This window comes from Pelophylax lessonae, assembly GCF_965119305.1.
Source record: "Pelophylax lessonae genome assembly, chromosome: 4".
Taxonomy (NCBI): domain Eukaryota; kingdom Metazoa; phylum Chordata; class Amphibia; order Anura; family Ranidae; genus Pelophylax; species Pelophylax lessonae.
The window spans coordinates 282,429,540-282,442,543 of NC_138771.1; the positions used below are offsets into that span (position 1 = coordinate 282,429,540).

The following is a 13,004-nucleotide window of genomic DNA, read 5'->3' on the forward strand; positions in this document are numbered from 1 at the left end:
CACGTTATACTTGCCTGCTGTGTGCAATGGTTTTGCACAGAACAGCCCCCATCCTCCTATTCTTGGGTCCCCAGCCAGCGCTCCTAGCCCCTGCCTCCTGCCCCCATACCAAGCAGCTTGCTATGGGAGCACCCTAAAAGGCTCACTCCCCAGCCACTGCTCTGTATGTCCATTCCCGCACAGAGCACAGCTCGGCCCTTCCCCTGCTCTCTCCTCATTGGCTCACTAGCTGTGATTGACAGTAGTAGCCGATGGCTCCCATTGCTCTCTCAGCCAATGAGGAGAAAGAGACCCATTGCTGGATCGGGATGGGGCTCTGATAAGTATTGGGGGATTGCTGCACAGAAGGTTTTTTACCTTCTTGCAAAGAATGCCTGAAGGTAAAAAACCTTGAGCCTTTACAATCACTTTAAATTCAGGCTGCTGTGTGATGGGTGAAACCGCCTTCTAAACTCACCCTTCGAGATCAATCGGGTTGCACAAAAGTGCAAATCAAGCACTTGCCTCACAGTCCCGTAATGTAAAATTTCCATGTCAGGAGGTTGCAGGAACTCCTGCCAGCCACTGCTATACTGCCCCCAGAAAAGCTATCCGCAGATTGCATTTCAGAGGGTTGTCAAACATCACTGCCCATCTAAAAGTGCCCTTACACTATACAATGTGTATGTATTTTTGTATTTATATAGTCTTTCTTTAATTCCTAAGTTTCACGAGGAACGTCAAATGGCCTGGGATCAAAGAGAGGTAGAACTGGAGCGTCAGCTGGATATGTATGAGCAGCAACAAAATGAAGTGCTTACCACTGCACGGAGGGTACCTGCTTTGATTTGATCACAATTTTAGACTGCTTTAACCAGGCTAAATTGTCTATTTTTTCTTTTTTACTAACTTGGTATGCTTGTCTTCTAGTTTGATGAAGCTACAGGAGATATACCCGATTCTAGTCTACCCCTGCCGCAACAACTTGACATAGCGCTGCACAAAATAAAAGAGCATGTGCGCACCATCCTGGAAACCAAAACAGTATGCCAAACGTTACAAGAGGTAGGTCTGACTGTGTTAGATTTAATGCAGTAACACTAAAAGATAGCAGAATATTTTTATAAACATTTTACAACTCTTACTTGCATATATGTTTGTATATTTTAAATATGAAATATTATGGAGTCTCAATTCTGTTCTGAAAGCAGAACTATAGGCAACATATTTTTTTCTATTTTGAAAAAAGTAAGGGAGGGTTATAACTTTTGTCAGATTTTTTTTTTTTTGCCATCTGTGTCCTATTGTGGAACTTTCCCTTCACTACCTGTCCTATAGCCAAACAGGAAGTGAGAGGAAATCCATGCAAATTAGTGAATTCCTTGGGGACCCCTAGGTCACTTAACTAGTGTCCCCATTGGAAGATTTCCCCTCTATTACTTTTCTGGTGACAACCCAAAATTTGGGATATTCTTTTACATTCATGTAGCAGGTTTTCCAGGCATTGGGCCTGAGATGGGTCTGCCATTGTTACCGGTGACACCTTCAGCCCATTTAAGCTGAATACCCAAGTGTGAGAGTTGAGACAATGACCATTCCGGCATCTTTGGTTTGTTTTGTTTATTTTATATTGGGGATGGGAGAAGGGAATGAGTGGGATACCCCTCTGGCTCAACTAGTTAAACCTGGGATACTTTGTAGAAAAATGCCTGTTAACACTGTCTTGACGCTAGCTGGATGCCGACCAACGCTTACTGACGCTTGAAAATTGCTTTATTACTGAACTGTGCTAGAACTTGACTTATAACCCTCTGGTTAACTCAAAAGATCCTGGACTGTAGTGAAACTTGACTCTTGACACTCCATTAGGCTCAAAAGTCCTGTAAACAGCTCCTTCCAGCCCTTCACTGACTAAGGTAGCTCCTTGTTACTGCTTGTGCTGCTGCAACTCGCAACTCTCAACACTGTACACTGCACGCTGTACACATTAACTATTTGGGGCCCAACCGCTGGCGCCCCCTTTACACTTTCAGGGTCCTCCACCAGGCACCCCCTTTGCACTTCAGGGTCCTCTCACTAGGCACCCCCTCTGACACTTCAGGGTCCTCTCACTAGGCACCCCCTTTACCGCTAGCTAGCTCCTGGATCTCTTGGACCTTCCCCGGAGCGGTCCCCTCTCAGCTAGGCAGACCCCCGGTGCAGTTACAGTACTCACGAACTTGGAATGCTCTCCTGAAACTGGGCCCCCTTAACTCCGCTGGGGTTCGGCACACCGGATCCTCTTTGCAGCTCAGCTCAGCTCTCTCTGTATCCTCAGGCAAGCCACCCGAGACACCCGATCCTTCTGACAGGAGGAGAGACAGACGTACTCTCCCTCCTGGGACTCTGCTTCCCGCCAAAGACACTGCGTCATGCGTTCCCCCTCAAACTTATAGCCACTCCCAGAATCCTGTGCGGCAGAATATGCCTTTCTGGGGTAGATATAAGCCTGAATGTGCCACTGATTGGGTTTTCTCCACTGCCTAATGAGAACCCTTTTCATGGAGCCAGTGGGGAGACTCCCCTCTCAATAACAACACCTGGGAGACATGACAGCCCAGCTGAAAATCATGGCCCTGCTGTTAGGCAGCCAAGGCCCACTATACTTTGCCTAGCACCTACCTTGTAGGGTGCTACATTCACTTTCAATGATAATGATAAACCGGACTATTGGAGAGGATAAAATCTACCTAATGGGCACAGACAGCAATAAAAACTTGACAAGCCTTTAAATCCCTCTCCACTCCATCCAAAACTAAACAAAAATTGCCTTTAGTTAAACTTGAAGCACTCAGAATCTGGTGCAGCTGTGCATGGTAGCCAATCACCTTCTAACTCTAGCTTGTTCAATTAAGCTTTGACAATGAGCCCTCATTCACACTGGTGCGATTTGCCGTGCGGTTTGACATTTCCAAATTGCATGACAAGTCTTTCCCCATTGCTGGCAATGTAACCGTTTAAATTGAGGCGACTCAAGTCGCTTCGACTTTGAAAAAGGGTCCTGCGCTGCTTTTTCCCAATTCCATAGCGACTTGCATAGACTTCTGTTAAACAAAGTCGTAAGCCACAATGAAATCGGAGGTGCAAATTGCACTAATCTGCGGCTTTGAAATCACGCTGAAGAAGCATCATTTCAAACCCACACTGGTGTGAACCAGGGCTAAAACCTGGAAGCTGATTGGTTTCTGTCCAGAGCTGCACAAGATTTTTCACTCTCCAATAATAGTAAATCATCTACACAATGTCTATTGCTGCAAAAAATGTGTTCATTCTTTTAGTGGAAAGTAATCTGAAAAAGTACAAGTGAGTATCAGTTTTGAAAGTAGTAAAAGAAACTAGATTTATTTTGGTAATTGTGAGCAGATTATTTAACCCTAGGCAGATATAAAAGGCACAAATCAATGCACCATGAACTGTATAGTTAAATGCAAGCAATGTACATACTGATATAGACCCTGGTATCAGACTCCTGCAGTCCCAGTATAGCAGAGCTGGAGTGCAAGAGAAGAAAGCAGTAAGGTCATGTACTGACAAGAAACATAAAAAGCTACATTGCAGGACCAGAAAAATAATTTTTAATTAGGGGTCTACATGTGTCACTTGTCTCTCTAAGCAGTGTGGGAAATGTTTGTAAATCACAAAATAAGCTGTAAAGAATTATAAATCTTTTGGTATGTAAAAAAAAAATGAAACATGCATGTATTCCATTTAGGCCTCTTGCACACTGCAGCTTAAAAAAGCTCAGTACAGCTTTTTTTTTTTTTTTTCTGAGCAAAAATACAGCCCATTCATTGTAATTTGCCTATGCACACAGGCACGTAAATGAACGCCGTGCATTCTTCAGTAAGAACAAAATAGAAAAATCTGCATCTTTGAACAGTAATTTATGGCTAATGTGCGCAAATATGCGTGATTGCGAGCATATCAACTCGTACCAACACACTATTGATCTGAAAATTGCTAATTTGCATATTTTACAAGAACGTGAGAATACATTTGCGTGAAAATGCGTTCAATAAGACAAATACGCCTGAATTTTACGGCTGAAAAAGGAGAAGCTCAAACAGAAGCATTGTGTGTAGGAGGCCTAACTGTACTGGTGTCTTTCTGTCTAATGCTGAATATTAAAATATTTATGTTAAAATCTGGTTTAAAAAAATGTATAGGTAAAAAAAAATACTAATATTATACAATACCTGTACTTTTATTTTCTCCATCAGCTCATCCCCCGCAGTTAATAACTTTTGTATCACTTGACCCTCCCTTTTAGATTGTAAGCTCTAATGAGCAGGGCCCTCTGATTCCTCCTGTATTGAATTGTATTGTAACTGTACTGTCTGCCCTCATGTTGTAAAGCGCTGTGCAATCTGTTGGCGCTATGTGAATCCTGTATAATTTAAAAAAAATAATAATTTATATAGCACCAACAGTTTGTGCAGCATTTTACAAAATAAAGGCAGACAGTACAGTTACAATACAATTCAATACAGGAGGAATCCGAAGGCTCTGCTTTGTTAGAGCTTACAATCGAAACGATACATAAAGTATCATGGTTTTGCATACACAATCATGGTTTTTACTTTGTTACTGTATATCAGGCACAGAATTTGCTAGTTTCAAACTTACAAATTTCCCTTCCTGTATAAAATATAGACATTTCTATTTGGAGATAGAAATCATCATTTTGAAAGAAATTACTTGTTAAATGAGCCATATGACTTACAAAATTGCAAGCACCTTTTAATCCTTCTCCACCTAATTTTTTACTGCCGTCCTTTTATTTAGTTTTCCACCTTTGCCATGAGTCAAACTGTCAGGCTTCACTGGCCATCTCCTTGTCTTATAAATCAGAAGATGTCAGTTAGGTTTAGCGGGGACGGTTGTGGCAGCTGCTTATTGACTAAGTTCTCCAACTGTTTCACTGTCTGTAGTCATGACATTCTTCCTGTTTCTAAATAGCCTTGGGTAGGAAAAAAAGAGTGCACAGTTTAAATATATTATAGATCATAATAAATGTGTTGCGCTATGGTCAAATTTTTCAAACTGAGTTCCAGTGCCGAATTCATAACACAAACAAAGAGTCCCAAGGTTGTGGTAGTGGGTGAAGATAATCCTGTGTTCCAAGAGCAGACAGAATCCCTCCACCTTGTGGATTCACCACCACCACAAATATGGATGTATCTTTTCGAGGTGGAGGAGACACAGTGGCAGGAACCATAGTGTTTAGACACTTGCGTCTGGCCATCAGCAGAGCCCGTTTTTGGACAGGATGATCTTCATCGCTTATCTCTTCATTTGGGCTACATCACCGGCTATGACGGCCTGAGGCGAGAGGATTGTTGTCATGTCCATGGATGGTCTGGAGCGATTCCTATCTTTGCTTTCCATGCTGGAATAGCAGGGGATGAGACACATTAGCCTGCTTTGACCCCCCCCCCCAATAGGAGCTCTATGCTCTCTGGTAAGAGTACATCCATATGTGTGGTGGCGGTGAATCTACAAGGTGGAGGGATTCTATCTGCTCTTGGAACACAGGATTATCTTCACCTACTACCACAACCTTGGGACTCTTTGTTTGTGTTATGACATTGACACTGGGACTCACTGAAAAATTTGACCGTAGCACAACACATTTATTTATGATTTTTCTATTGTGATCAATATCTCACGTTGGTGGTGCAGCTTTAACTTGATTTCATTATACTACAAGGGCAGTATTCTTTTCTTGTCATTAAATATCTGGATCACTGCTTGGTGCAGTTTAGGGTGCACGGTTCCCAGTGGAGAGATTTCCTATTGTGTGAACAGGACCAGAGGTAATGGGAAATTTTCCCCCCAATGGAATACAGATGGCAATAATTCCCTATTTTATCAAGAATTTGAGAAATGGTTTTGATATACGTTAAAGCCGAACTCTAGGTTTGGCAATTTTTACATGGCTTTATTAATCCAGCTTGGACCAATGTAAGTATGTATGAGCCATATAGTGAAAAAACTATCAGCGCAAGACTAAGTGAAATTCAAATGAGTAAAATGTGCTAGAATAAATCAATATATAAATCCGGCTGCATACACAAATTGTGTCCACACCTCACAACAAAAACATAAAAATCAAAAAACGTGCTGCGCCAGAAGTGCACAAAAATAATTAGTGATTACATGAATCAACAAGTGTTATCAACAAAATATGGTGTCCATCATATGTGCTCTGATGAAACATAAATGTTCATATAAAGTGCTCCAAAGTAATGATTAGTATATCCAGGTGATGACAGGACAGCCTCAATCCCTTGTGAATCAAGCAGGAACCACCAGTGTATGAACTCCCTCCACCAGTAAGATTGGCCTCTCACCTTGATACCAGACCCAAACGGGCCAGCATGAGCATATCAGGGGATAAACAGACTATCACAGGTAACCTCTCCAGCCTTCACCTCCGGGGGGTCGCCAGGACATAAAATAAAGATAAAGCAAAGATCTAGTGCTCTCTGAATGTAAATAATGAGCTTTTATTGAGCATAAAGGGGTAACTCACATTTGTTGGGCACTCAGCCGTGCCTGCTATTATGGCATTCAGTGTTGGAGAGTAGCACCCGAGCGATCGGCGTCAGGCACGCAGGCTCCGCCTCCCTATACGCGTTACGCCTGGAGCGTGGGCTCCGTTTGGCTTCTTCGGTAGACCCCTACCGAAGAAGCCAAACGGAGCCCACGCTCCAGGCGTAACGCGTATAGGGAGGCGGAGCCTGCGTGCCTGACGCCGATCGCTCGGGTGCTACTCTCCAACACTGAATGCCATAATAGCAGGCACGGCTGAGTGCCCAACAAATGTGAGTTACCCCTTTATGCTCAATAAAAGCTCATTATTTACATTCAGAGAGCACTAGATCTTTGCTTTATCTTTATTTTATGTCCTGGCAACCCCCGGAGGTGAAGGCTGGAGAGGTTACCTGTGATAGTCTGTTTATCCCCTGATATGCTCATGCTGGCCCGTTTGGGTCTGGTATCAAGGTGAGAGGCCAATCTTACTGGTGGAGGGAGTTCACACACTGGTGGTTCCTGCTTGATTCACAAGGGATTGAGGCTGTCCTGTCATCAGCTGGATATACTAATCATTACTTTGGAGCACTTTATATGAACATTTATGTTTCATCAGAGCACATATGATGGACACCATATTTTGTTGATAACACTTGTTGATTCATGTAATCACTAATTATTTTTGTGCACTTCTGGCACAGCACGTTTTTTGATTTTTATGTATGAGCCATACCTGTAGGATCCCCCTGGAAGCTGGAAATCACTCTAGTAGAAACTTCTACTACATTTATGCATTTTAGCTTCTGGGTTCCATGCCAAGCGGCTGCATTGCTGCATACTAAAAAACAGGAAGACTCCCTCTTGGTGCAGGTGCTATTTAAATAACACTTTCTATTTTCTTAGTGAATGCAAAGTGATCTCTGATTGGACAATCAATTCTGACATCTCCGCCTCGGCCTCCTCACCTCATTCAATCAGAGAATGCTTTACATTTATTGGGAAAACGGAAGGTGTTCTCTGAATGTGGCCTATACTGAGCAAGTGGCCTCCTATGTATGCAATGTAGCAGGGCAGCTTCTCGGTACGGGACCTGAAAGCTAGTGGGGATCATTCTTGTAGCAGTGTCTCCTAAAGTGATTTCCAGCTTCCATGGGGATCCTACAGGTATGGCACATGCATGCATACATACCAAGCTGGAACAATGTAAAAATTGCCATACCTGGAAATTCATGAATTTCCATAAATTTTTCAAACACAACATCAATGCATTTTTGAGTTTGTAAATATATGTAGTAAAATCAAAGCAGTTTATAGATACCAAATGTAAAATGAAATGACCAGAAACGCTCTACTTAAAGTTAAAGCAGATATTCACTGCATCTGAGCACCACAAACCAAAAACAATTTAACTAATTTCTATTATTCAAAGCAAACTCATCCATCCATCCATGTGTCTATGCTTTATTTTGCTGAGAAATCACTTTGAAAAACACCCCATAGCATTTCTGGCTGTGGCCATCTTAAGTAAGGGCAGATGATTCATGTAGCATTTACTTCCTGGAATCTACCCTTAGATCAGGCATGCATTCAGGAGGGTGTGCTAAGCTGGAAAAATGTTTCCTCCTGAAGACTCCTGGGATGTATGACATAATTTGCCTAGGCAAAACAACAGAAAGTAACTGAAGAAATGTAAAAAAAAAAAAATTAAATAAGTAAATATGATCTACTTTCCTGTCTATTTACTTTTGCTAACCCATAAGGATTAACAATAGTCAATGTTGATTGGGAGAGTGAAAGTTTAATGTTTTTCCTTGCAGAGATTTACCAAATCTGGTGCACACAGAATCTGGTGCAGCTGTGCATAGAAACCAATCAGCATCCAGGTTTAATTACCAATGCTTAATTGAACAAGCTGAAGTTGGAAGCTGATTGGTTACCATGCACAGCTACGATTAGATTCTGTGTGCACCAGTTTTAGTAAATCTCTCACTATGCTGGACCTAAACAAAGGTCACAGGGTTTTATCTCCTTTATTACTGCAAACTGAACTTTGCTTCCAGAACTTCATCTTTCTTCACAGTTGTTAGAAGTAATGACAAGGTCCTAGGCATCTTACTGTCACTTTCATGTCTGATTTGATATGATTTATTCCTTCAGACATGTCAATGAAGCCAAACCTTATTGCAATTTGTACGTATATGCAATATAAAATGAATAAAACATCTTTTGCGATATTTCATGTTTATTTATACCTAAAGACCATCAGTATTAGGTGGGTAACAAGGGGTTACCAAAACAAGTAGGCACAGACAGCAATACAAACCTCAGAGGTTTTAACCTTTACTACTCAAATTTGGGTTTTCCTTGTTGCTTCTTTCACAGTTGGAGTAATTTCATGTCACCAGAACATGAAGTGAGGGCAAATCTCAGCTTTAGAGATTCTAAACTTTTACCATGTTATCCAAAACTAATTTAAAAAAATATGCTTTGGCTGAATATGACCTTTAATTCATATTGGTTTCTGTAGGTCACTGCTTTTATTTATTAAGCCTGCAGATTTATGGTATTTTATTCAAGAGGTGAGCACGTATGATTTATTAAAGCAGCTTTAGGCACCTATGTTGTTTGACAAATGCTTCTTATTGAATAGTAGGCAGCTTTGGTTGTTGATTTCTACACTTTGACATGAATTTTAATAAAACGTGCCTGAACAATTTCCAAATACAGTAAATCCAGCCATTATTAAACGTGTGCAGTTCCACTTCTGGCCACTGGAGGGAAGCATTTGTTACTAAATAAATAAGTTAAAGTATAACTAAAGGCTAAACCTTTTTTCTTTTTTGGTTTTGAACAGATTGGAGATGAATTAGAACACCCTTTAGGTTTTTATTGCTCCCTGTACTCCTATTAGGGAGGTTCACCCTCTCTCTCTGCCCCGTTTACCATTATTAAAAGATGAACTAAAAAAAAATCCCAAATTTTGAGTTATCCCCAGAAAAGTATTGGAGAGAAATTCCTCCAATGGGTACACTAGTTCTGGTGACCTGGGGGACCCAAGGGATTCTATTAATTTGCAGGGATTTCCTCTCACTTCCTGTTTTGACTGTGGGACTGGAAGTGAAGGTGAATCTACCCAGTGGGACACAGATGGCAGATAAAAAAACAAAACTGACAGGGGTTCTTACTCTACCTCAATATAAAAAAGAGCATCTTGTGTCAATTTGCAAGCTTTTGCTTAAGTTATTTACCTTTTTAATCATTTTTTTTTACTGTGAGTACAACATGTTTGCTGATGGGTCAATTCCTTGTATGTAACATCTAAATAGTTCTTGGTTAGACAAGCGGAACATATTGTAGAGTGACTTTTACTACTATAAGCCTAAAACTTTATAGGGTGCAGTTTCCTTTTTGCATGCATCAAAGCACAAAAAGCTGGCACTGGCAAGTTGTTTATCATTTTGCATATTTATTAAAGAATTATGCAACTTGCCTGTAGTTCTAGGTTAAATGTTTCTCCGGGACACAAATTCATGCACTGCACTTGTTCTTTTTTTTTTTCTTTGAGATTTCCCATTCCCCTTCCCCCTCCCCAGTCTGGTAGTTTTGCATTCACCCTTCATATGCCATTGTTTTTTTAGCGCTCTACATTTGTGTGTTTTCTTGTTCTTTATGGTCTGTCTTTCCAGCCAATCAAATCCATTGTCCCAATAGGAGGTTACCCCTTTAAATGTCTGTTGACAATAAAAATGCTGTATTTTTTTCAGAAACTTAAAGAAAAAGAAGCTCTCCTCTGGACAGCTGAACAAAATGTTTTGAGTCGTGACAAAGTGATAAATGAACTGAGATTGCGAATACCTGCGGTCATAGACAGAGAGAAGCTGCTATCTGAGTTTAACCAAAAAGAAGAGGATTCAGAGATGCGCCAGGCCTTAAAAGTTGCTCATCAAACAATTGAGAATATGCAAGCTCGACTTAACCAAAAAGAAGAAGTTGTTAAGAAATATCAACATCTTTTAGCAAAAGCACGAGAGGTATGTGAACCCGAAGAACTCAGAGAGGATTCACACTACACACAAGGTCTAATATTGTTTGATTATCACTAACTCTGTGACACTAAGGTCCTTTTACATGGGCCAGACTCCGCTTAACTCCGTTTTTTTCTCAACAGGGGATATGTCCGCTGATCCCCTGCTGAGCTATGCGGAGCAGCTGGATGAGACGTCCGTGTCCATTCTACTTATGCAGAGCTGACATGGACACAGCCCGCTCTGCTGTATGGACAGTGGGGTGTAAACTGACTGGCTGCCCTCTAATCTGATCTGGTGAGATGGAGGAGAACGGATCTCCATCCGTTTGTTTTTTGCTGGATCAGACGTAGCCCGGTTTGAACAGACAAGTCAGTTTACATCTGACTGTCCATAGCGGAGAATGGAGAGTCCTATTGGGTCTGCCTGAAAAACAGACAGGTGGACCTGATCGGACCTCTTGTGTGAAAGGAGCCTTAGGGGTGATTGCAAAGCATTGCTTTCTAGTATGTGAAGATTGGCATTTTGTGTTTTTTTTTTTTTTTTTTTTTTATCATAAAAATACTGGTTAAAATATTTTCAGCACAAAAAAATATAGTGATTGTATGACACCCATGTCTATCGGGTACTTTTGTTTGTTAGCACATTGATGTTTGAGCACCCATAAAACATAAAAGGTTACTTTCCTAAACCTCAATCTTATCACAAAACGTATTATTATTATACAGGATTTATATAGCGCCAACAGTTTGCGCAGCGCTTTACAATGTGAGGGAAGACAATACAGTTACAATACAATTCAAAACAAGAGGAACTAGAGGGCCCTGCTCGTTAGAGCTTACAATCTAGAAGGGAGGGTCAAGTGAAACAAAAGGCAATAACCGTGGGGGATGGGTTGATGGAGAAAATGGAGGTATATTTGTTAAGTGTGGGTAGGATAGGCTTCTCTGAAAAGGAGGGTTTTCAGAGATCGCCTAAAAACTAATAGAGTAGGAGATAATCGGACAGATAAGGGTAAGGAGTTCCATAGGATTGGAGAGGCTCTGGAAAAGTCCTGGAGGCGAGCGAGGGAGGAGGTGACGATGGAGCTAGAGAGCAGGAGGTTTTGAGAGGAACGAAGAGAGCGATTAGGTTGGTATTTTGAGACTAGGCTAGTGATGTAGCTAGGGGCTAAGCTGTGGATTGCTTTGTAAGATGTTAGTATTTTGAATTTAATTTGTTGGGTGAGCGGGATCCAGTGGAGGGCTTGACAGAGAGGAGTAGCGGACACTGAGTGATTGATAAGATGGATGAGTCTGGCGGCAGCATTCATGATGGATTGAATGGGGGATAGTCTGTGTAGAGGTAAGCCAATGAGAAGGGAATTGCAGTAGTCGAGGCGCAAAATGACCAGGGAGTGAACTAAGAGCTTTGTTGTGTCTTTGGTTAGAAAAGGGCGTATTTTGGAGATGTTGCAGAGGCTGAGGACAGCGATTGGATGTGGATGCCTAAGACCTTGGCATGTGGGGATGGGCTGATAGTAATGCCATCGATATTGACAGAGAAATCAGGGGAAGGGGCACGTGGTGGAGGAAAAATTATAAGCTCGGTTTTGGATGGATTGAGTTTGAGGAAGTGGTGAAACATCCAGACCGATATATCTGATAGTAAATTACCCTAAGGCCCCTTTCACACTTATGCGACCGAAAAGTCACGCGGTGCTCATTGGAAATCATGGAGTACGACTTGTCATGCGACCTTGCAGTCCCAAATCGCAGGACAAGTTGCGCAAGTGTGAAATGGGCCTAAACCTCAATCTTTTCACAAAACGTTCCCTTTAACCTGAGCCTAAACCTGCAGCCTAAGCATAAACTTCAGCCTAACGCTGGAACTGAACCTTGAACTGCACACCTTATGGTGACTGCATGTACCTGTGTTTGTTTTTTAATCAATTTCTTTGTAGCCTATTCTATCCTAAGCACAAGCTATATACAAGGCCTGGACTTATCCAATTATGGATTGATCTGTTTTTTCCATGTCAGTACACAGTCACAATCCTTTTTCACACATCTATGGATACCACAAGCAGTAACGGGAGTAAATAGCCATATCCTTCCCCCCTAACCTTAATGTGTGCTCAGAGTACATCAACTGAATTTTCCTTGCTTGAGAGGCCATGGGACCTGTCCTTCTTCTTTTTTTTACACTGATGGAAATTGGAAAGCTACACTTTAGTTTTGGCTCTGGTCTCTACTGTCTGTCAGCTACAACTTTCAGCATTTTCTGTGAATTGCATGATGTAGCAGTATAGGTTTCTCACCGATACCTTTGGTTTCTAGTAACTGGTTTAATGGGGGTTTTGTGAATATTGGCGTAGATCACAAATTCATTAAAAGGTAACAGGTTGCCCTTCATTTTGTTTCAAAATGTGATGCTGAAGTAAAC

The 13,004-nt window shown here is 41.5% G+C and overlaps 1 protein-coding gene across 1 annotated transcript in view; it reads left to right on the forward strand.

The window, feature by feature from the left end:
* The window catches only part of CEP290 (centrosomal protein 290), a 255,158-nt gene that overhangs the window by 130,928 nt on the left and 111,226 nt on the right, over window positions 1-13,004 (forward strand). Inside the window, exons 32-34 of the mRNA XM_082255322.1 lie at window positions 706-813; window positions 910-1,044; window positions 10,320-10,586. Coding sequence (XP_082111448.1) covers window positions 706-813; window positions 910-1,044; window positions 10,320-10,586 — 510 coding nt within the window. The remainder of the gene's footprint in view (window positions 1-705; window positions 814-909; window positions 1,045-10,319; window positions 10,587-13,004) is intronic.